Here is a 22,447-nt window from a genome sequence, read left to right as displayed (position 1 = left end):
TTATTTATGACCCGATGTTATCTTGAGTTCATTTCTAACTTGTATAATTTTGAAAAAATATATTTTTATGGAGAGTAAAATATTGAAAGTTATTTAAGGTTGATTTATTTTGGAATAATATTCATAGTTATGTTATAAAGTTAGGGTTTTAAGAATGTAGTTTTAGTGTTCAATAAATGTTTATCCTGTTCAACCCGCGTCCTAATGTGTTTTGGATTTTGGGCCCGTGTGTGATCGAGTTTGACTCTTCTGACCTACAGAAGAGTTATTTTGGGGCATCATCTCATCTGTAAATGACAAGATAATAAAATGGAAGGGAAGAGCGATGAAGTAAGTTAAGATTTAAGATCGAACCGAAAAGTTTAATTTAGAGCTGGGAGTCGATTAAAAAAATAATTTAAAATCTGGAATAAATGAATTGCAATTAATTGGCATTGATTTTTTTTGTATTCTTACTCTAGTCATGAATGAAATGAAATTAGAATGTAAGTTTTAGGTGTCATTTTATTAAAAAAAAGAAAATACACAAAAAGTCAGATTTCTTTGGGCCACATATGTTTCTGTTGGTAGAGGAACATCAGAGCTCCATGATGAAATCCGTCTGTCTGCATTCAGTTTCCATGCAGACCAAAAAATAAGAATGTCTCTCTTAAGAGAACTGCGGTCTTTTTGACATATTAACTGGAATTCTGTTTTTTTTTTTCAGCTTTTTCTTTTTTTTCAAGTTTTCTTTATTATGCTTGTGAAAAATAATAAAACCAATTTTTTGGGAGAAGTTAGATCCCGCTGGATTTCAGGTCAGCTGATCACAGGTAGGGGGCGTGTCTGTCCATTCTGAACTGCTCACCTCCCACATCAGTGGGCGGGACTTTCAGAGAACCGCAGTTTCTGTCATATTTAGACAATATGTGGGAAATTCATGTCGGTCTTCATTCCAAAATAAAATGATCTGTTTCCTCTTTGGATTTCTAAGAGCAGACAGCTCCGTTTGGCTCCTATTCTACAAGTTAGAAATAAGTGAAGACATCGGGTCATTAATAATAAAATAAAATGATCAGGAGGGCCGATAGTGTTTTACATCGAGTTTTATTAAGCTGAGGTCATTAATACATATTAATGCATTAATTATGTTCCATTAATTGCACGTGTTAATGTGTCAACTTTCACACCTCCAGGTGAATTTCATAAACTCCTCAGTGTTTCAGCATTTTGAAGGACATAAAACATTTTCCTCCTGGGGGGTTAAACTCTTTAATGTTACAAATCACACAAAATAAAAGCATGCTGCAGGAGCAGAGCCCCCGCCCCCCTCCCATGGAGCTCCAGACTAAATCCTGTTTGTTTTTCACAGTTAGAAGAAAAGAGACTAAAAGCGACGGTGGGCGACCGTGTGAACGGCGAGGTTTGTTCAGGCTGTCTACCCACAAACGGAACAACTCAAACTGTTTGAGGGAGACCAGAGCTAACGGATCGGGGGAGTTTGGAGTCGGGAATTTCAAGAGTGTGTGAAAGGTCAGGGAGACGGGCGTACGACGGCGGCGGCGTTCTTCCTGTCCGTACCTGCACTGGTGACGAGGGATCGGTCGGTCAGCTGATGGGCACTTTGACGCGTTTGGGGTTCGTACCGGCGGAGCTTCGTTTTTATCTCTTTCTCAGCTTAAAGACTCCATAAGCCACAGCGACGAGCAGCACCGCCGCCGCGCCGCCGTACAGCAGCACCGGCAGCTCCGGCGCCACGGGAGCCTCCTCCATCACTGGAGCTTGAACTGGGACCACGGGGGGGTCGGAGGGCGGGGCTAAAAGAGGAGCAGTCACCACCTCCGGTTCTGGAACCGTTTCTAACGGGACTTCGGGCTCCGCTGGGATTTCCTCGACCACAAATTGAGTTATCGGTCCGGCAGGCACTGGGGTGGTGGTAGCAGCTGGTTCTGGTTTGGGTTCTGGTTCTGGTTCAGGCTGAGGATCCACAGCAGTTTCTGAGAGAGGAGCGAGCAGCTCGGCTGAAGACACCAGAGACGGTTCTGCCGACAGGCTCTCGGGCGTCTCGATCACGACCGGCTCCTCCAGAGAAACCAGGGACGCCGGGGGCGTGGCGTCCGGGGCGACGGGGGTCGGGTCGAACTCCGCCCTGAGCTCGGCCAGCTCGCTCTCGGTGCCCAAGACGCTCATCATGCTTTCCTCTATCACTCCGACCTCCCCGCCCTCCTCCAGGAGCTCCGCCTCCTCGCGCTCCACGTGGACAATGTCAGAGTTGGAGGAGTTGTTCTCGCTGCGCTCCTCCGCCAGCGCCACGCCCTCGTTGCTGTCCAGGCTCTTCACATCCTCCGGGTCCATCGCGCCGACCTGCGCCCACGACTCGTGTCCGGCCAGAGACACGGGTAAGCTCTCCGTCTGCCAGGAGCTCTGCTCGCTGCTGTTGTCCCCGGCGCCGAGCAGCGACAGGGGGGGGCTGAGCTGGTCGGGGGGCTGCTCGCCGGACAGGATGTAGATGTCGTTGCTGTCCTCGGCGATGGCCTCGCCGCGCTCCTCCTCAGGAAGCAGGTTGAAAATCTCACCCTGAGCGACAGACGAGAGTAAAAGAAGATAAAATAATTCAATAGTTTCATAAGTAACATTGTGGTTCGGCTACACGCCTCTCACCGCTGCCCTGGACAGAGCAGAACAATGAAATACTACGTTTTCCACTGGTTTTATCTCCATGGCAACCATTGTATTCTTGGGGACGGACAGATCGGTGAAACTTTAAGAATCAGTAAACTTCTGGATTTCCTTTGGGAACAGAGGCTTTTTTTGTTAAAGGGTAACCAAACTGGGCAGTTGGAGGCCGACTCCATTCTCAGCCCAGATAGGAAAAATGTCAAAAAGGGGGCGGGGCTAGTGGAGCCGGACTGAGCGGAGGTGTGGCTTGGATCTCTGATTGACAGGTGTCTTTATTAACGTATGCTGGGACTTCAATATGGAGAGTGGGAGGAACATTTTGAACAACTTGTTTTAGCTTTGATGATAAAAATAAAGTCAATTTACTACTATTTCAAACAAAGTGTTATTTACACCAATGCAGAATTAGGAAAAAAAAATCTAATGTTTTTGTTGTATAATTGAACTACATCAATTTTATAGCATCATAAAAAGCATCCAAACCAACAAACTATCAAAACCTACAAACTTTATCTCCAACATTTCTCAATGATGCTCGAAATCTTAAGTTGTAGAAGTTAATAAAAATTAAAGATTTCTGTTCTTCCTAAGGTCAAAGGTCATCAAATGTTTGTTATGGGTGTAGACTTTTGGCGTGTCTGAAATGTTGTGAAATTCACCTTAACAAAAGTTTTATTTATGGGCTGCCATGATTAGTCGACTAATCAACTATTAAAATAGTCGACGACTAATTTAATAGTCGATCAGACGTTACTTTATATTCTATGGAGTCAGAGTTTAGTGAAGTTGAAAGTTATGACATTCTGAAGCTTTATGGACTATTTCAGCATTTATTAAGGGTTTTTTGGGCTATTTTGGAGTTTAGCTGATATTTTAGCTACATGCTAGCTATTTTGGCTATTTTTGATTTTTTTCAGTGTGATAGGCTACTTTGATATTTAATATTTTAGCTTTCTATCGGCTTCAGCGTTTTCAGCTATCAATTTTAGGATCTTCAGCTGCAAAAGTCACACTATCATCACAGGTAATGCTATATATCTAGTTTTTAGTTAGTTAGTTTAAAGCTAATGATGGTCAAGATTTGTGTTTTACATCCAGTTTGCGAATGACCGAATTAGTCGACTAATTGGAATAAATAACCGCTGATTAGTGACTATTAAAATAATAATTTGTGGCAGCTCTAGAGAAAATTGCCGAAGTTCAGACTTCCTTTAGATACGAGCTTTCCCAGACATGAGCTTTGGTTTTAACAATTTCTCCCACTGTGATGATGACATTTTCTCCCTCCAGGTGTGTCAACATTTTGTTGAGTTTTTGAGTTTGTAACACAAAATCTTTGCTTAAAGTTGTAACAAGAAAGAAGAAACACAAAAACAATCTGGTCCTTAAATATGTAATAAAAACAACAAAGACTGATCCACAGTGACTAACAGACGGAAAAACTATGAGGAAAATATATTTTAATAAAGTAAAAGCTTTTATTTTGGAAGGTAAAAAACTACTAAAACAGGTGGAAGTTGGCCAATTCTGCCACCTACTGACCAATCACATTCCAGGAAGCACTGCGGTGACCCCCCCATTACATAAGTGCTGTATGATCTAATCGTGATGAACATTACAGCTCATAAAGTGGACGGTAGAAGAAGATCTACAGCTGCTGATGAGCCCGTTTCCATGACAACGAGGTGAAGGGATGCTGAGGAGTGAAATCTGTGACAAGTAACTAAAATTCTGCATCCAGTTGCTCTAAAATGTTTGTCCTTTCAAAATAAAACAAATCCAGCAGTGAAGTTTGAATACAAATTGGAGATGAAAGCCTCTCACCTGTGAGCCACAAAACATAAAGTAACCAAATGATAAATCATGCAAATGTTTTATGTTCCTCACAAATGGATGAAAGAAACCAAACTTGAAGGGTATTTTCATTCCATCATAAGGACACTCAGGGAGCACAACAGCTGTATATCCAGAGAGGCAGGAAGCAGATTAAATCTAATAGTGCTTCACCGTTATCCAACATTTGGACTGTAAGCTGCTTTGCATGAGGAAGAGCCGGAGTGGATCATAAAATCCTCCTGATCCTGCAGGAGCTTCAGAAAAGTGTTTTATATCATCATGTTCTTCAAATCTGCTCTAATAGTCGCTAACCTGAAGTCTAAACTATTATTTAGTGTCAGCTGTAAACACAAATACTGAAAATGACCTCAACATCTCTTTTGAAGTTGATCTGAACCTCAGAAACTCGCAGACCTGAGTTATCACTTTTACATTTCCCACATTTTCCCTAAATTCTTGCAAACTATAAACCATAATGGTCTATGTGAACTAAACAAAGAACATCAGTTTCTCTGCTTTGTTTATATTTTAAAAAAGTCACTAATATTTCTGAACACCTAAACAGCTCCGAAAATTAAAAAAAAATTGAGGATTGCCGTGTACAAGTCACACCTCATAAGTCGCAGCATATTACAAGTCGGACCCGATTATAAATCTCAACAGCAAAAAATGTCTAATCAAGAAAATAAAAACATATATAAGTTGCACTTTTGAGAGAAAAGTCTAACATTTCAGAATAAATCCTGCAAGGCCAGTGCAGCTAAAAAATATATAAATAAGTACAATAATACTAATCTTTAGATCTGTATACGAAAAAATTAAAGTTTAAAAAAAAAAATTCATCAAAATTTCAGATTCTCTTCCATGTTTGTTTTGGACGACACTTCTTCTGCTGTCAGTAGCAAATACTTGTACTCAGATGCAGCGCCCTCTAGTGGTTGTTAGAGGAAACAACCACTAAAGGACAACCGGTGTTTACTCTGAAAACGACAAATATGATTCTATTTATGTCTTTAAAAAAAAAAAATAAAAAAAAATAAGGCGCTCCCGAGTCGTACCCCTGGCTTAACTATGAAAAAAAACTGCGACTTATACTCTGGATAATACGGTAAAAGGGCTCTACTGCTTTATAAAACACAACCACTGGGCTAAATATCTTTAAAAAACGACAATGTCTGTTTAAATACAGACATTCTCGTGTTTTCCCTTTAAATCGATGCTGATCTGCACTCAGGAGGATGGTGTCACCTCAGTTTCTTTTGGTCAGGAATATTTAAAGGTCACAGCAGCTGACTAGAACAGAGGTGACAGGCTGCACATCAAGCAGACGCAGCACTGAACCACAGGAAGCCTCAGTCTGTCACTGGAGCTCACAGTTCTCCAGGAACGTCTGGTTGTATTTCAGAACCACCTCGACTGAAGAAAACTGGAGCCAAAAAACCTCAAATGAGATCTTAAACGAGTGACGGTGATTTTTAAAGTGCTCCATGTTAAAAAGATTAATGTTGGGATGTCGAGCGCATCATGGCGCTCATCTACCCCTGCAGCTGGAGAGCGGCGCCTTACATAACAGTGATGTGACGTGCACGGCTGAGGCCCGGGCTGGAGACCTCACACCACCACGGTCCTAAAATATCCTCTGCAGCATCACGGAGCGCACGGAGCGCTGCTGCCGATGCAAAACCAGCGAGCGATAAGTCCGTTAGTGGAGCTGCTTTGACTATCCAGAGGTGTGTGCGCTTTAGGAAAAGACATCTGTGGAGAACATCTGACGTCACAACAATCAACACCAACCGCTAGGCAAATAATAGCTTTTTTCCTGTTCAGGAAGCTGATTTTGGATCTCTGATGCTCCTCCCACTCCCCCCCTCATCTGGGGATAAGTGGTTTTGTTCCTGCCAAATGAAGTGAAGAGGCCATCAAGGTCGAAGGAGCCCCGCTGGTCGGGCTGTGGATGGGAACGTTGACGGAGCTCCACCTGAGAGTCAACTCAAACGGAGGAGCAATGACATCACCGTCACCTCATCCTCCATGTTTCACTCAACACGGAAAAGTTCACGAGGCGCCGCCTTTCAGGAACATCCCAAACTAAAGACCATCAGAGAGGAAAAACCTTCATGCTAGCAGCTTCAACGCCTGTAAACATCAGCAGAACCAAACGAACAGAACTCCCAACGAGAACTCTACCTCAGCTGGACCTCCTGAACCTCCTCAATCAGTCGGCGGCGGCGAAGGTTGAGCGGTGAAGCCGGTGTCAGACGGACACGCTCGCAGGCAGCTGTTAAAACCAACAGACGCTGCACTTTGCTCTCCGTGGTTTGAGCGTGCGTCTCTGAAGCCCCTCCCCTCGGTCGTGTTCCCTCCCTTCCTGTTACCGTCTATCCATGCCCCCCCCCCTCATTACCGATCTGTCCATCATCTGTTCATCCGCATGACATAACGGCTTTGTTTGGAGCTAATGCGCTGTGATCGTCGTATGAAAGTTGGCGGCTGATGTGGGATCACATGACGTCATGAGGGCGACCTCGTTCACTTTGGGGTCACCAACTAAAGTTTTACATTTAAACATAAGAATAAACAAAATAATGACAGGTGTGTAAATAAAAACGAGTCAATTTTTTTTTAAATGCTGCTCATTTTATCAACTGTAATCAAGTTCAGGATGATGGTTTTAAATCTACAAAACGACACGTTTCAGCTAAAAAAAAATATTAAAATACTTTTGACTAAGTAAATAGGAGAAATATTCAGTCGTTTATGCTCAAGTGTTGGTACATAAACCAAACGTCTGATGACTGACATCCGCTCTAAATGAAATGTCATAAATGATGCACACACTCCTGCACTGATGGAGTTTCATCTGTTCAGCTCACTGGCGCCCCCCTCTGGTCAGAAACGTTTCCACCACTTTATCTGTTTGAACAGAAACTATTTTAATATTTTTTACCAGTTTTTCTGATTTGGTTTAATAGATTGTCGTTCAATGTTTTTTTATTTTCCTTAAAAAAAAAACTAAAATTGTCAAAATCATTATTTTATACAGAAAAAATGTATTTCCTTTGATCTTTGATCAGTAAGACTTATTTTGTAGAGGCTCTAATATAAGCCTATATGTTTTTTTGCCTCTTTCTGCATCTACTTTTAACTTATTTTTATATCATTTTTTTGCTAGATATTATATAAGTGCAAAAAAAACCAAAAACATAAAAAGTGTCTTTAAAATACGGTAAATTGGGGTACTAAATAAAAAAAACTGATTCAAGTTTCAGTACCATAAGTAAATTGAGCTAAAACTATGTGAACTTAATATCAAGATTTTACAACATAATCTATAATATATTTTAAGTTTTTTAAGCATTTATTTAATTATCATTTTTACTTTTTGTTATCTATTGTGTGTATTTCTAAGTGATGCTACTGAACAACTGAATTTCTCCTAATGGAGATGAATAAATTATTACCATTCTTCCATTCATCCAAATGATGTTTGTAAAGAAAACTTGACAAAAATGTCTGCAGGTGAACATAAAAAAAACAAAAAAAAAACATTTTTGCACAAAACCACAAACTGACTGATGCACGGCGGAGGAAGAGCAATGATCAGGGCTTTTTCCCCCACATTATTGGTATAAACAAACACATGTGAACCTCAATGGACTGACGTGAGTTTGTGAAGATGTATTTATCATAAATAATAAAGATTTCCGTTAATAACTCAAGTTATGTTTGTTAAATGAGATCGATAAGACAAACGTTTTACTGGCCGTTTTTGTATTTTCCACAATAGTTTTACTCATTTTTGGTGTTAACAGAATTTCTGAATCTTTTTTTACTTCATGTCTTAAAGATTTGTTGGTTCAAGGACTCACCCATCCTCCTTGCTGGATGATGAAGTCGGCCTCTTCCTCCTCCAGCCAGCGCAGTCCCAGCGGTAGCACGCCGGTCAAAGGCTTTCCTTTCTGCAGCAGCGCTTGGAGCAGCAGCAGCGGCACAAGAACCTGCCGACGCCGCCACAACAATCGCAATTTACTTCAACAGTTCTGACATCAGCACGGTGGTGAGAGCCACAGCTCACCTTACTCCAGCCTCCGGGTGTGTGCGCCGACAGATCCAGCGCCGTACTTCTGAACGCGTCGTAGTCCAGAGGTCTGAAACACAAACAGGTGAGAACTCACCTGAAACGATGACGCCGCTCAACATCATAACAGTTACAGACAAACTGAGAAATATTTCAGAGAAAACTCCACTTAAAGGTTCATCTCTATGGAGCCAAGTTGGGGCCAATATTATTTGAAATCAAAATAAAATAAATTATAAAAAATATTGGCTTTTGGTCCAAAAAAAAAGGAAAATGTCTGAAACTTTTTGCTATTCTAAAATAAACTCATTTTTCAGCTTCAAATCTTCTGTTTTTTAGGGTTCAAAACTCAAAATTTTATTTTCAAAACTTTTTCTTCCAGTTTTAAATCTTTTTTTCCATTTTCGAATCTGAAAATTTCAGTTTAAAAACTTTTGGCCCGGTTTGGCACAATGGGGCGGGGCTAACACGAAGGACCAATCAAAATCGATGAGGGCACCAACTACAGTCCCGGTGCGTTCACTGACTCTGAGAACTGTGATAATTACAGTCAGTAAATGTCTGTTTAGTCTGTACTATCATAGTCTGAAGTTGTCCCAAGACGGGTGTAAAAACAGAATTTATCGTGTACAAACCGTACGTCCAAAACGGCGTTCTAGCCCGTTCACAGCGCCATCTTATTGTCTTAAATACAGACATAGAAAACATCCTTATGGGTGGATACAATTTTGAAACTGAAATTTTCAGATTCGTAAAAAAAATAAAAATAAAATAAAAGTTGAAAAAAGTTAAAATTGAAAAAGTTTTGAAATTAAAATTTAAGATTTGAACCCAAAAAACAACATTTGAAGCTAAAAATAGTTACATTTATTTTAGAATAGCAAAAGGTTTGACATTCATAAATGTTTTTGGCCAGACATTAATATTTTTTTTTATTTGTTTTATTTGGATTTCAAATAATATTGGCCCCAAAATAGCTCCATACATGTTTGCATGAAGACAGATTTAATGAAAACAGAAGGAAAACAAAAACCCTCTGAAGAGACTTATGACAGTGAGTTAAAGTTTAAAATGTGAAGTTAACTTTCCACAAAACGTCTAAAAACTGAAACCACTAAGAGTTATCGAGCATCTTCAGGAAGACTTCCTGTCCTCACCCTGCTAGGAGTGTTTGCACGGCTGCCTCCAAGTACACGTCCACGTCTCGGGACACTTTGTCTCCGACGGCGGCAAGGCAGTCCTCCACGGAGCTGTCCGGGTTTGCCGGGCTGAAGACGGGTGACGTTTGCCGATCGAATCCCGAGCTGGGAAAGGCTGACACAGAGGAGCAGATAGGATCAGTCGGGGCTGCTCGGGATGAGATTTGATCAGAAAACTGAGACTATGAAGTAAAGCTGCCACAATTAGACGACTAATCCACTGTTAAAATAGTCAAAGACTAATTTAAAAGTCGATTAGTCGTTATTTAATATTATATGGAGTCAGAGTGTAGTAAAGCTTAAAGTTATAATGGAATTCTGCTAGCTTTTTGGACTATTTTAGCATTTATTTAGGTTTTTTAAGACATTTTGGAGTTTAGCTAATATTTCAGCTACATGCTAGCTATTTTGGCTAAATCAGGCTTTTTTGTTTTTTAGGCTAATTTGGCATTTAACTATTACTTCAGCTGGTTATCAGTTTTAGCGTTTTCAATTATCAATTTCAGCGTTTTCAGCTACCAGCACTGTCATCTTCAGCAGCCAAATTCAGCTTCCAGCTGAATTAATACGATAGATGTAGCATTACCTGTGATAATGCTGTAGATCTAGATTTAGTTAGCTTAAAGCTAGTGATGGTTAAGATGTTTGCTTTACATCCAGTTTATTTACATGTTGATTAGTCGACTAATCTGAAAAAAAATCACAAGTCGAATGTTGAAATAATAATTTGTGGCACCACTAATATAGAGCAGCTGGAAGTTTAACTTCTAGGAAAATGCTCTTCATAACTACATCTATGTCATATTTGGATGTTTAGCCTGTTTCTATATCTGCAAAATTTCCTGCAATAAAATCTAAAGACAAAACATTCAGTAAAGGTAAAAAGTAGAGTCAATATGCTGTAAATTCCTGTAATTCTATTCCTATTACCTTTAAAATAATCCATAAAAGAAACAAAGAAATGATCTCATTTATCCCGTCGTACCCAAACTTCTGGATTCATTGAGGGTTTCCGGCGGTGAACGTACCTTCAGAAATGTCCTGCTCCAGCTGCTTCAGCTGCTCCTCGATCTGCTCTTTGGTCTTTCTGGCCGTCTCCCTCTCATCCAGAGCGTCCCCTGACACACAGGGAAACATTTACAACCATTTAATGCGTCAAAATCAGCTCAGCTGTCGCAGATACCTGCTGGAAAAAACCTTTTAGATGTAATTCACAAACTAAAGAATCACAAGAACTGTATGTTTGAGATGAGCCGATAAATGAGGTCAAACCGGAAAGAGGTTCGAAGCAACATAAAAATGAACATTTTGGGACTTCAAAAGAATCAAGATGATAGGAAACATTAGAAAAACTTGAATGGATTCTGCAGAACGCCCCACTGGTGATCCCTGAACCCCAAACATCATGTCCCCAGAGGTCGTCACCTCTCGACAACCAGCCGACAGAAAAACATTTCTACACATGTTGCTTAAGTCTAATTCTAATTTTATCCCCAAGTCTCCGACCCCCCAGCTTATGAGGGAGTAAATTATTTATAAGAGTGAGTCAACACTCCTGCTGGACGCCGAGAGGGCACGGCGGAATCACAATGAGCGGCGTCGATCAAACAAAGTCCTTTCAGCCTGAAAGCTCCAGACAAAACTCCACTCCACTCACTGAATACGGACACAAACATTCAACTTTTTAAAGTTTTTTTAACTCATCTTTGTTCTACACTTTTTAAAAGTTTTCTCAAAATCAACACAGTCCAGAATTTAAATACATCAAAATCTGTTTTCTCCAAACTCTTTAAGACTCAGTCACTAGAATTTTGGCTCAATTTTATCATTTTAAAGTAAAAAACATTTTCATTATTTTGAAAACAAAAGTTAGATTTATGTTCTTAGAATAAATGGTAGTTTTTGATTTTATAAGGACGTATTATGATGGGTCACCGTGTACTAAGATTCTCATTTTGATCTAAAATGAGTCATTTCCTCTGATTACAGCAGTTTTTGTCACTGTAATAAACTGAACTACATTTATGTACTTAAAAAAAAAAAGAAAATACAAAACAGCTGCTTAGAAACTCACAAAAAACCATAAAACTAAGATGGTAAACCAGAAAAAAGTAATTTCTCTGGTGGTTAAAATGAGTTTTCAGGCCTGAAATGTTCCCGTTTTAAACAACAGGAGGAGAAAAACTCGCCGTCCCAGTAGGAGTCCCAGTAGGAGTCCCAGTAGGAGTCCCAGTAGGAGTCCCAGTAGAAGTCCCAGTAGCCGGTCTTCCCTGAGCTCGGTGCTGCCTCAGCATTTAGCCGGACAGCCAGACAGACGACTATTCGCTTCGGTTTGTTGATGCGTGAGCAATCCGACAGTTATTGGACATGACAGGCTGTCAGAACTCGGACTGAGTCAGGCGGAAAGTTGGGATTAGTGAGTTAACCGATCCTCTCCTCTTGTTTTAAACTTTTTCATAACAAAAACAAGGAAAAGGATCAAATTTAAAACTAAAAAAACAAAAAAGTGGGAGTCTTCTGGGCTGTGAATGAACCTTCTTTGCCATCAGATCTACTTCCTTATCTTCCTTGCAGCATGAAAGCAGAAATAACTGAAGTTTCATACATTTCTCAACCGTCCGACGTCATTTCACAACATGTGGGTGAAAGCTGTTCATCTTGTATTCCTAAACAAAAAGGTCAAATCAAAACCAAATCCGGTCAAACTTAAATTAAAAAATGTGTTTTTAGTAAAGGACTTTAAAAGGAGCAGTCTGGACTCCATGTGGAGAAAAAACTCCAGATGCCTTTCACCCCCCGACAGCACTAGAATGGTCTCACCCGTCTTCTCCAAGCACTTCCATGCCAAAGTAAAGGAGCTCTAAATCGAGTTGGGAAACAGGTGGCAGCATGTCTGCACGCTCCCCATAACACACGCACACAACTTTCTCCTGCACAAACCCGAACGTCTCCTTCTTCCTCACCGTCCTCTGCGACTGAAGCCTGCAATCTGCCGACGGGCGGCAGTCCAAGGTAGCTGAGCACCACGTACTTCGTTTCATAGCGGAAACCCTCAGGCACGGAGGCGGCGATGGAGGCACGAGAGGTGGAGGCCGGCGCAGCCATTTAACAGGCGTGGGTCAGGCTCTCAGGCACATGAAATCTCACAGTGAAAGATGGACGCCTCACCTGCAGGAACGAGGAAAAAAAACATTATTCTACATCAGGGGTGTCAAACTCAACCGGGTCAAAATCAAAAACACACCTTAGGTTATGGGACGAACAGGATAAATATTTATTGAACACTAAAACTACATTTTTAAAACTTAAAAACAGTAACTTCTTAACATAATTATGAACTAAATATATAGCATTACCTGTGATAATGCTAGTGTGAATGCTGTAAGCTGAATTTAGCCACTTAAGATACTAGTGCTGATAGCTGAAAATGCTAAAGTTGATAGCTAAAAACTTAGAAGCTGAAAGCTAGAAACACTGAAGCTAATAGCTAAAATTGCTAAAGCTGATAGCTGATGACTTTGAAGCTGATAGCTTAAAACGCAGAAGCTAATAGCTAAAAATGCTAAAGCTAATAGCTAAAAACACAGAAGCTAATAGCGGAAAACTTTGAAGCCGATAGCCAGCCTAAATATTATCTAAATGCCAAATTAGCCTTTAAAAAAACTTGGTTACCCTAAAGAGCTAGCATGTAGCTGGAAAAAAGCCAACACCTCCCCCCCAAAAATCTGAAAAAAAAAAAGCCTAAATTAGGCAAAACAGCTAGCATGTAACTGAAATATAAGCTAAACCCCAAAACAGCTGAAATAAAAAATCTTAGTAAATGCCAAAATAGTCCAAAAAGCTAGCATGATGAAAATTTATAAAGCCATAACTTTTTAACATAATTATGAATAATAATAACGTTTTCAGTATTTTACTCTCCATAAAAAGTTTTTTTGTTGTTGTCAAAATGATAAAAGTTAGAAATAAGCGCAAGATAACATCGAGCCGTTAATAACAATAAGACAGATAGACAGAAGTACCCGGAGGGCCGGATCTGGCCCCCGGGCCTTGACTTTACACATGCTCTACATAGTTATTTGCTTTTATATTCCTCCAAAGTCAAACTTGTTTACCGAGTAAACACACGTTTATGGTGTAAATACTAGGTCACGCCCTTCACTTGTCATCCTAACAAAAGTACTTATCAATAAGTAACAGTTTTTACCCTTGTGGTTAAATGGGAAAGTCACACCCACATTAACAATGGTTGACATGTGACGGTACATTTTGTCCCTAACAACTACGGATACCAGCACGTGGACACAACTAATTGGCCCCTTTCACGAGCTCTCCTTAGAGGAAAGCAAACAAACAAACCAAAGGACATAGTTTGTTTTGGTTTAGTTCTCTCGTTTGAAATGTTTTAGTTGCCATGTGGGCAAAAAGTTCCATCGTGTCAAGTTAGCCAAGAATCACTTCCGGTGGAACTGTCAGAATAAACTCCTATGAAGAACCTCAACCAGAATATTAAATGTAATTTATCGGTCCGACAGCTTTTGGAAAATAACAAATGCAACTTTTATTTCGTTTTTTATAAATACTCAACATGGCTGTAACAGACACCCTCTATCGTAGCTGGAGCACCTTTAGCTCACGTGAAGCTATGTTAGCTAGATTATCAGGAGGCGTTTTCAGCGCTGTCATGGAAAACACGGATCTGTCTGTCGGTTCTGGAGGCGCCGGCGTCTTACCGTCCTGCTCCAGCGGCCGCTCGGTGTTGAGAAGGGACCAGAAATAATGGGACGACAACTACGGAGGGCAGAGCAGCACTGAGGGAGGCAGCAGCAACGTGCGGACGGTGGTTAAAAAGCGCGCGAACGTCATGGCGTGTGAGTTCCGTTTCGGGGTGTCAAAATAAAACCTGTTACACAATAAGATGGGACAAACATGCAGAACAGTAGTTTTAAAATAAAATAAAACAAATATAAAATAAAGTAAAACAAAATTAAATTAAATTAAAAAAATAATGTAAAGTAAAGTTAATTAAAATAAAATAAATTAAAATAAATTAAAGTAAAATAAAATAAAATAAAATAAAATAAAGTAAAGTAAAGTAAAGTAAAGTAAAGTAAAGTAAAGTAAAGTAAAATAAAATAAAATAAAATAAAATAAAATAAAATAAAATAAAATAAAATAAAATACAATGCAATACAATAAAATTAAATAAAACAAAATAAAATAAATAGGTGCATGTTTGCTATTCAAATGATTTCATTAAATGTAAATGTTTCAAAAACACAAAAGACCTTTCAAAAAGATTTTGTTTTATCAAACAATTACACACTAAAGTACAAAACATGGCTGAAAACTATCGAACAGAATTTTTAATTTATTACAATCAAAAAGAGGGGACGATTACAGCATTACACAACAACAACTAACTACAAAGATTGCATTAGCTGTAACAATGCCAGTGTGAATGCTTTTTGCTGAACATGGTGACGCAATTTATTTTAATTGCTGAAGGGATTTGCTGAAAATGGAAAAGCTATTTGCAAAATGTTAAATTTACTAAAAGACTGGAAATTTTGTTAGAGAACTATGAAAGAATGTTTAAGTTGACCTTAATTTCTGAAAATGTTTTTGTAAAATTGCTTTAAAATCCCTAATATATGCCAAACTTTGCATATATATATTTAGTCTGCTACTTAAGTACTAACTAAACTCCAAAATAGGCTAAAGTCCCTCCGTAATCAACAGCAATAATTAAGCAAAAAAAAAAAAAAAAAACTAGCAATTACTAAATAAAACGTCTAAATACATTAATTTATTTAAAATAATTTTATTTGAAAATATATGCCTATTTATTTAAGCCAGAAGACAGATGTCCCTTTGCTATTTTTGATTATTGGTTTACCAAGGAAATACATTTTAGTTAAAAAAAAAAATAGTGAGAAGTCATCTGTCACCGTTCCTAAATGATAACAAAGTACAATATGAAGTTTAAAGTATCGCTCTTAAACACTTAAATAGGTTTTACCAAAATAATGTGTAATGACAAAGGTTTGAATGATACTGGTCCCCAAAAAAATCAGATAATCCCACTTTTGTGTTAAATTTAAGCTTTAAAGCATTTTAATTTGTCTTTTATTTATATCACTTTTAAATACATCTAAGAGGAATAACTTATCCAACACTTGAAACCCTGACCAATGAAAAAGTATTTAGTTGCTGAGCGTTTCCGTAGCAACCGGTGGGTCTCCTAAAGTTAGAGTAAAATGTTTCAACATTTCAAAACCACATTAATGGTGTTGAATTTGTGTCAACATCAGGGTAGCGGAACCGCAGACTTAAGCTATATATATAATTATAAATATTGTATAATTATAATAAATTTAAAAAGTTATAAACAGAGAAGAATCCTCCCCTTCTCTGTTGCAAAACGGTTGCGTCCATGCTATTATTTTGAAAGTTTCCGGCGGATGTTGAACTCCAGTTTAGCTTTTTAGACTTTACTACCAGACGAACCGAAGGGGGTTTTCTTCGCACTGTGACTCCTGATTCTTAAGACTATTTTTTTTATATTAATATATATTTTTTCTCAGAGGTTTAACCTCACAGCAGCCATGGCGCTGACCGACGCGGACGTTCAGAAACAGGTAAAACTTTTAGCGTTTCAGCTCAAATGTGACAAACTTTCAAACTAAAGCTAACGGAGCAAAGTTTATGTCAACATGAGTTTTTAATCAACAAACTGCAGGAATTTGGTTGGTTTGAGCACTTTTGAAAAATTGTTTTACTCAGATAAAATGTCTCTCTAGCTTAAAAAAACTTTCAGGAAAATTTCAGTTTACTGTTTGTATTCTTTTTCAAATCACCTGTGAGAAAATATAAAGTAAAAATAAATGTTTCTCGTGACAGATCAAGCACATGATGGCGTTCATTGAGCAAGAGGCGAAGGAGAAAGTTGAGGAAATCAATTCTAAGGTAATTGTTGCGCGTGCTCGTTGCTCTTAATTGATTGATCGGTGGGTCACGAGCGCACGTGCGCCTGTTTTGCAGGCAGAGGAAGAATTCAACATCGAGAAAGGCCGCCTGGTGCAGACTCAGCGAGTGAAGATCATGGAGTACTTCGAGAAGAAGGAGAAGCAGATCGAGCAGCACAAGAGAATGTGAGTTTCTGCTCATTGACGGACAAAGCTGAGAGTTTAATCCTTAGGGAGGAGGGTTTTCTATCATGCTTGAAAGTGGAAAAAAATTAAAGTTTTCTAAAATATTTATGTGTACGAAAAACAAAGTGGAACAATAAGAATCTTTGTCCTGAGGCAGCTTTATTGGACGCCTCACCACTTCTCATTCTCCATGACGTCACAGCTGATTGTTTTATTGTGAAGGATTGTTTCTACCATCATCTCCACCTCCATTCATCAGTTCCCTATCAGCGTGTTCTGTTTGCTCCATCGTTTGTGCTCCGACACATGGCTGCAAAGATAACAGCAGTTAAGAGGCTCATGGAAGAATGAAATAGAATCAGAGTGTAGTAAAGTGTAGTAAAGTTGAACAAAGTTCTGAGCGTTCAGCACCAAAAAATTCAATTTTTTATTCTTTGAGTCGGTGAGAACAAAACTTTATCTTCAGCAAAAAATAGTTCCTTGTTTCAGACCCCGACCTCATCAGAGAGATCAGGAATATACTTTCCATCAAACTCGTTTCGACAGGTGACCTTTGACCCTATATACCCTTTAAAAAATGTATCTTAAATTGTTACATCATCTTGAGGGGCGGGGCATCTGTCAAAACGAGTTTGATGGAAAGTATATTCCTGATCTCTCTCATTTGATTTAATCTTGTTTTAATCCCAGAAACTATTGAGGAACAGAAGCTGAACAATTCATTAAAAGTTAAAAACTATCATCTTCATTGCCTTTATTTTTAGTTTAAAGCTAACGATGGTAAAGATTTGTGCTTTACATCCACTTTGCGAATGACCAGATTAGTCGACTAATCAGAAAAATAATTGTCGATTAGTCGACTACTAAAATAATCGTTTGTGGCAGCACTATAGATTCTCATCTTAGAACTGCAAGAAAACGTCCAAACATCTGTACATTTTTTAGTTTTTACAAAACATTTAACAGTTTTGCTCAAAGTTTTTTTTTAATACTACTTTGGAGTTTAGTTTCTGTTAAAAACGCTTTTGACTAATTTAGTGTCCTGAGGAATTTTAGGCTATTTTGGAGTTTAGCTAGTAATTAAGCAATATGCTACCTTTTTTGGCTAATTTGACAGCTACATAGGTTTTTTTTTGCTAATTAGTAGTTTAGCTTCTATTTTAGAAACAAGCTAACAGTTTTGATTAATTAAGTTTACTGAGGAACTTTAATCAGTTTTGGAGTTTAACTGGCAAATAAGCATTGTGCTAGCTTGTTTGGCTAATTTGACATCTATAGGGCTTTTTTAAAGCTTATTGGGGGTTAGCTTCTATTTTAGCAATAAGCTAACGCTTTTGACTAATTTATTGTACTGCGGAATTTTAAGGTATTTTGGATTTTAGCTTGTAATTAAGCAATATGCTACCTTTTTGGATAATTTAACAGCTACGTAGGTTTTTTAATGCTAATTTGAAGTTCAGCTTCTATTTTAGCAACAGGCTAACGGTTTGAACTAATTTAGCGTGCTGAGGAATTTTAGTCCATTTTGGAAGTTAGCTAGTGATTAAGCAATATGCTAGCTTTTTTTGGGAAGCTACTTAGGAAAAAACGTTGGAATTAGAAGTTGTAGATTTTGAACAGCGTTAGCATGGCGAGCTAGCAAAAGTGGTGTTTCCCCTGTTGCTCTCACATTTTTTGCTTAAAATTTAGAAGATTTAATACATGAATCGTTGGGTCGAGCTGAACGAAACAATATGTCGTACAATATGAACCTATTAGAAATGTGGGCGTGGATAGTAAAAATCTCAGTTGCCAAGGAAATTTTAAGAATTACTTTTGCCTTTTCTTCTTACAATGACATCGACTTGTTCGTCATTCTCGGGCGACCAAAACATCAAATGGTTGCTATGGAGATCAATTAACAGAAAATAAAAAATTGTGTTTTTTATGAGTTTGACACGAGCAGCTCTGACGGAGAGGAAGAAGAGGAGAGTGAAGGGTGTGAGGCGGCCAGTCAGGGCAGGTTCTGCGAGCCGTTAACGGCGCTACATGCCGGTAACACGAAGACATCTGACCCCCGTAATCTTCTGCTCTCAGCCAGATGTCCCACCTGAATAACCAAGCCAGGCTGAAGGTGCTGAAGGCCCGAGATGACATGATCACGGTGAGATCCGACTCATTTACTCAGACTTCCATTGATGTATTTGAAATAACGTGACTGGATTGTATGTTTATAAAAATGGAATTTTGTTTAAAATAGATTTATAATTCTCGTTTATTATCAGGATCTATTAAATGAAGCTCTTAAAAGACTCGCAGAGCTCGTCAAAGACCCCGAAACGTACTCTAAGCTTCTGGACGGCCTGATTCTTCAGGTAAAACGATTCAACTGTTGTCGAGGAGAAATGCTGTCGATCCCAAAACTTTGGTTAGTTATTGTTATACGGCTTGATCAAATCATTACTGCTTGTATTTTTGTATTTATAAACCTTATAGTTTTTGAAATATTGAGCAGAATATGCGAAAATGAGAAAGTCTTCAAACTTCAGCATTTTGAGTTGATTAGCAACAAACCTTTACATGTATTCATGGACTATGTTTTCATCTTTTAAAGCAACCAGTTAGCTTCTATTTTAGCAACATGCTAATGTATTTGGGTAATTTGTTATCTACTGTTTTTTTGGGCTAATTTAGAGTTCAAATTCTATTTTAGCAACATGCTAACGTTTTTGGCTAACTCGCTATCTCTTGATTTTTTTTTTGTTAATTTAGAGTTTAGCTTCTACTTTAGCAACATGCTAACGTTTTTGGCTAATTTGTTATCTGTTATGTTTATTATGCTTATTTAGTGTTTAGCTTTTATTTTAGCAACATGCTAACGTTTTTGGCTAACTCATTATCTCTTGATTTTTTTTATGCTAATTTAGAATTTAGCTTCTACTTTAGCAACATGCTAACGTTTTTGGCTAATTTGTTATCTATTAGGTTTTTATACTAATTTAGACTTTAGCTTCTATTTAACAACATGCTAACATTTTTGGGTAATTTGTTATCTGTTATGTTTTTTATGCTTATTTAGTGTTTAGCTTCTATTTTAGCAACATGCTAACGTTTTTGGCTAACTCGTTATCTCTTGATTTTTTTATGCTAATTTTGAGTTTAGCTTCTATTTTAGCAACATGCTAACATTTTTGGTTATTCTGGCATCTGAGATTTTTCATTGCTAATTTAGAGCTAGCTTCTATTTTAGCAACATGCTAACGTATTTGACTAATTTACATAGTTTACTGAGGAATTTTTGGAGTTTTGCTAGTATTTAAGCAACACAAGTTAGCTCTTTTGGGTAATTTGGCATCTACTGAGGTGTTTTAGGTAATTTGGAATTTAGCCTTTATTTAAGCAACATACTTAATACTTTTTGCAAAATTGGCATGTGTTAGAGATTTTTAAGCAATTTTACTACACATTTTTTAGAAATCTAGGTCAACTCCAGTCAAAAGCAAATGTCACATTTTGCAAATGGCTTTTGTATTTTCAGCAAATCCCTCCAGCAATTAAAGTGAATTGTGTATCCATTTTCCACAAAAAGCTTCAGTATGTTCAGCGATTACTTTCAGCAAAAGCGTTCACACTAGCATTATCACAGGTAATGTGACCTCTCTAGTTCTATTTTGTTTTTCCAGGGGCTTTACCAGCTACTGGAGCCGAAGGTGACCATCCGCTGTCGTCAGCAGGATCTGGAAATAGTTCAGGTGAGACAGAGCTGAGTTTACTTATGAAAGTAGACGTTTGAGTGACGCTGTTTTAACCCGACAGGCATCAGTCAGTAAGAATATCCCCGTCTACAAAGAGGCTGTGAAGAGCAACATCACCGTCAGGATTGACCGGGATCGTTTTCTTCCATCTGACATGTAAAGTGCTCTCAATTATCCTAAACTTTAGTGCTGGAAATACACTTTAATGTCAAATGTATCCTTTTCTTTCTTGTCTAAGCAGCTGTGGAGGAATAGAAGTGTGTAACGATAATGGAAAGATCAGAGTTTCTAACACTTTGGAGAGTCGACTTGAACTTCTTGCAGAGCAGGTAGAGTTCATTTCGTGAAGCTATTCCAGGTGTTTGAGAACACAAGATCTGTTTTCAAAGTGTTCCCAGTGGGTTTTTGATTAAGATAATACTGTTTTTTGTCAAAATCCAAAATCCTGCATCGTTTTCTAGGACATAGTTTCTGCAGAGTGGCAGAAACTTTCCCTTCCCGGATGACGAGAGCTCTCTGTTCAGACACAAATACAATCTTTTATTTTTATTTTATTTTTTTAATCTTTGCGTCTACTTCTAGAAATGCAATTTGTAGCCTAAAATTAACTGTAAAAATGTCAAAATGACATGTAAAAGACCAAAAACAGTTTTTACAGATGTAGGTGTTTAAAATCTACAGATGCAGGTTCTGTTTTGTGCCACCAGAGGGAGCCAGAGCTCTTTAAGGTTTTTTGTTTCTTCTAAGAAACAAAATTTGGACACAGAAATAAAATTTTGGACACGCAAAGTAAAACTTCACATATGATGCCAACAATTTGGTTCGTGTTTTAGTAAATTATGGATTTATTAAACACTCGTTAAGTTAAAACGTTATTAGTCTTTCACATTTTCGTTGCCATAACATTTACTGCAAATATGGTGCAAATGTTCACATTCCTGTTAGACTTAAGTGACTTATCCGTTTTGTTTTCCGTATTTTCACGCCGTCTTCCTCCCTCACAGATGATGCCTGAAATCAGGGTCAGCTTGTTCGGCGCCAATCCCAACCGCAAGTTCCTGGATTAATGACGGGGAAAACGGTGTTCCTCAGAACTTGGGAAGATGTTCTCGACGGAGTCACGGCTCTGCTTCTGTTCCGTTGTGGAGTGAATGAAGGTCTTCTCCTGCTTCCACTAATGGGCCTGCTGACTTTAATCCCACACAAACTGAAGAAGGATCATTTCATGAGGTTATGTGAAGTTAAATGTTTTTATTTTTCCTTTGGCTTTAAGCATCATAAATGCTGTTCTTCAGCAGCTCTCAGGAGTTACTTTATTTCATCTGAACATCATAGGATTGTTCATATTATATTTGTTGTTTTAGGGTCAACTTTCCCTACTAGTCCTTCAAAATAAAAGCTTTGGAGTTTGCAGCTCTTCCTGATTTTTCTGCTGCATTCTCCTTCTTGTTTTATGGTAACCTGACGTATTTTCTCTGATTCCAAAGTATGTTTTATGTGATTGAGACATTAGGATATCTTAATCCTAGCTGTCAAAGAAAATGCAACAGTTTTATTTTATTGATGGGCTCAGTGATCAATCAGGTGCTCTTTTATTTATGTGTATGTCTTTAAATACCTCACTGGAAGTAGACGGGACTTTTCTAACATGTTGTTTGTTAAATGGAGTTTATCAAAGCTCCATGGTAACCGTCCTTTAATGGTGTTAAATTAAGTCTGCATTAAATCTAAAGTTGGTGCTAAAAACATTTTGTGATTTGTGCAAAATAAACACCAGTTTGACTCTGA

At 38.3% G+C, this 22,447-nt stretch overlaps 2 protein-coding genes across 3 annotated transcripts; one reads left to right on the top strand and one right to left on the bottom strand.

Moving 5' to 3' along the window:
• Positions 1-1,069: 1,069 nt before the first annotated feature.
• bcl2l13 (BCL2 like 13) lies at positions 1,070-14,659 on the bottom strand. 2 transcript variants are annotated; one of them, XM_024282514.2, is made up of 7 exons: positions 14,505-14,659; positions 12,735-12,939; positions 10,800-10,889; positions 9,730-9,886; positions 8,570-8,642; positions 8,364-8,492; positions 1,070-2,556 (listed from the first exon to the last, which is right to left on the bottom strand). In XM_024282514.2, the coding sequence occupies exons 2-7, from the start codon at positions 12,874-12,876 to the stop codon at positions 1,642-1,644; spliced, it is 1,506 nt and encodes a 501-aa protein (XP_024138282.1). In that variant the 5' UTR covers positions 12,877-12,939; positions 14,505-14,659; the 3' UTR covers positions 1,070-1,641. The 2 variants fall into 2 exon arrangements, with proteins under 2 accessions (XP_024138282.1, XP_024138283.1); XM_024282515.1 differs by lacking the exon at positions 14,505-14,659 and having other exon boundaries at positions 12,803-12,939.
• Positions 14,660-16,207: 1,548 nt separating this feature from the next.
• On the top strand, positions 16,208-22,447 carry atp6v1e1a (ATPase H+ transporting V1 subunit E1a). The gene is made up of 9 exons (XM_024282191.2): positions 16,208-16,412; positions 16,675-16,740; positions 16,816-16,925; positions 19,002-19,068; positions 19,190-19,279; positions 20,588-20,656; positions 20,721-20,815; positions 20,901-20,988; positions 21,664-22,447. Exons 1-9 carry the CDS (start codon positions 16,380-16,382, stop codon positions 21,724-21,726), a joined length of 681 nt encoding a protein of 226 aa, XP_024137959.1. The 5' UTR covers positions 16,208-16,379; the 3' UTR covers positions 21,727-22,447.

Source organism: Oryzias melastigma, linkage group LG6 (assembly GCF_002922805.2).
Source record: "Oryzias melastigma strain HK-1 linkage group LG6, ASM292280v2, whole genome shotgun sequence".
NCBI classification, from domain to species: Eukaryota; Metazoa; Chordata; class Actinopteri; order Beloniformes; family Adrianichthyidae; genus Oryzias; species Oryzias melastigma.
The sequence above is the reverse complement of the archived record's forward strand: the minus strand, read 5'-3'. Positions and strand labels throughout refer to the sequence as shown.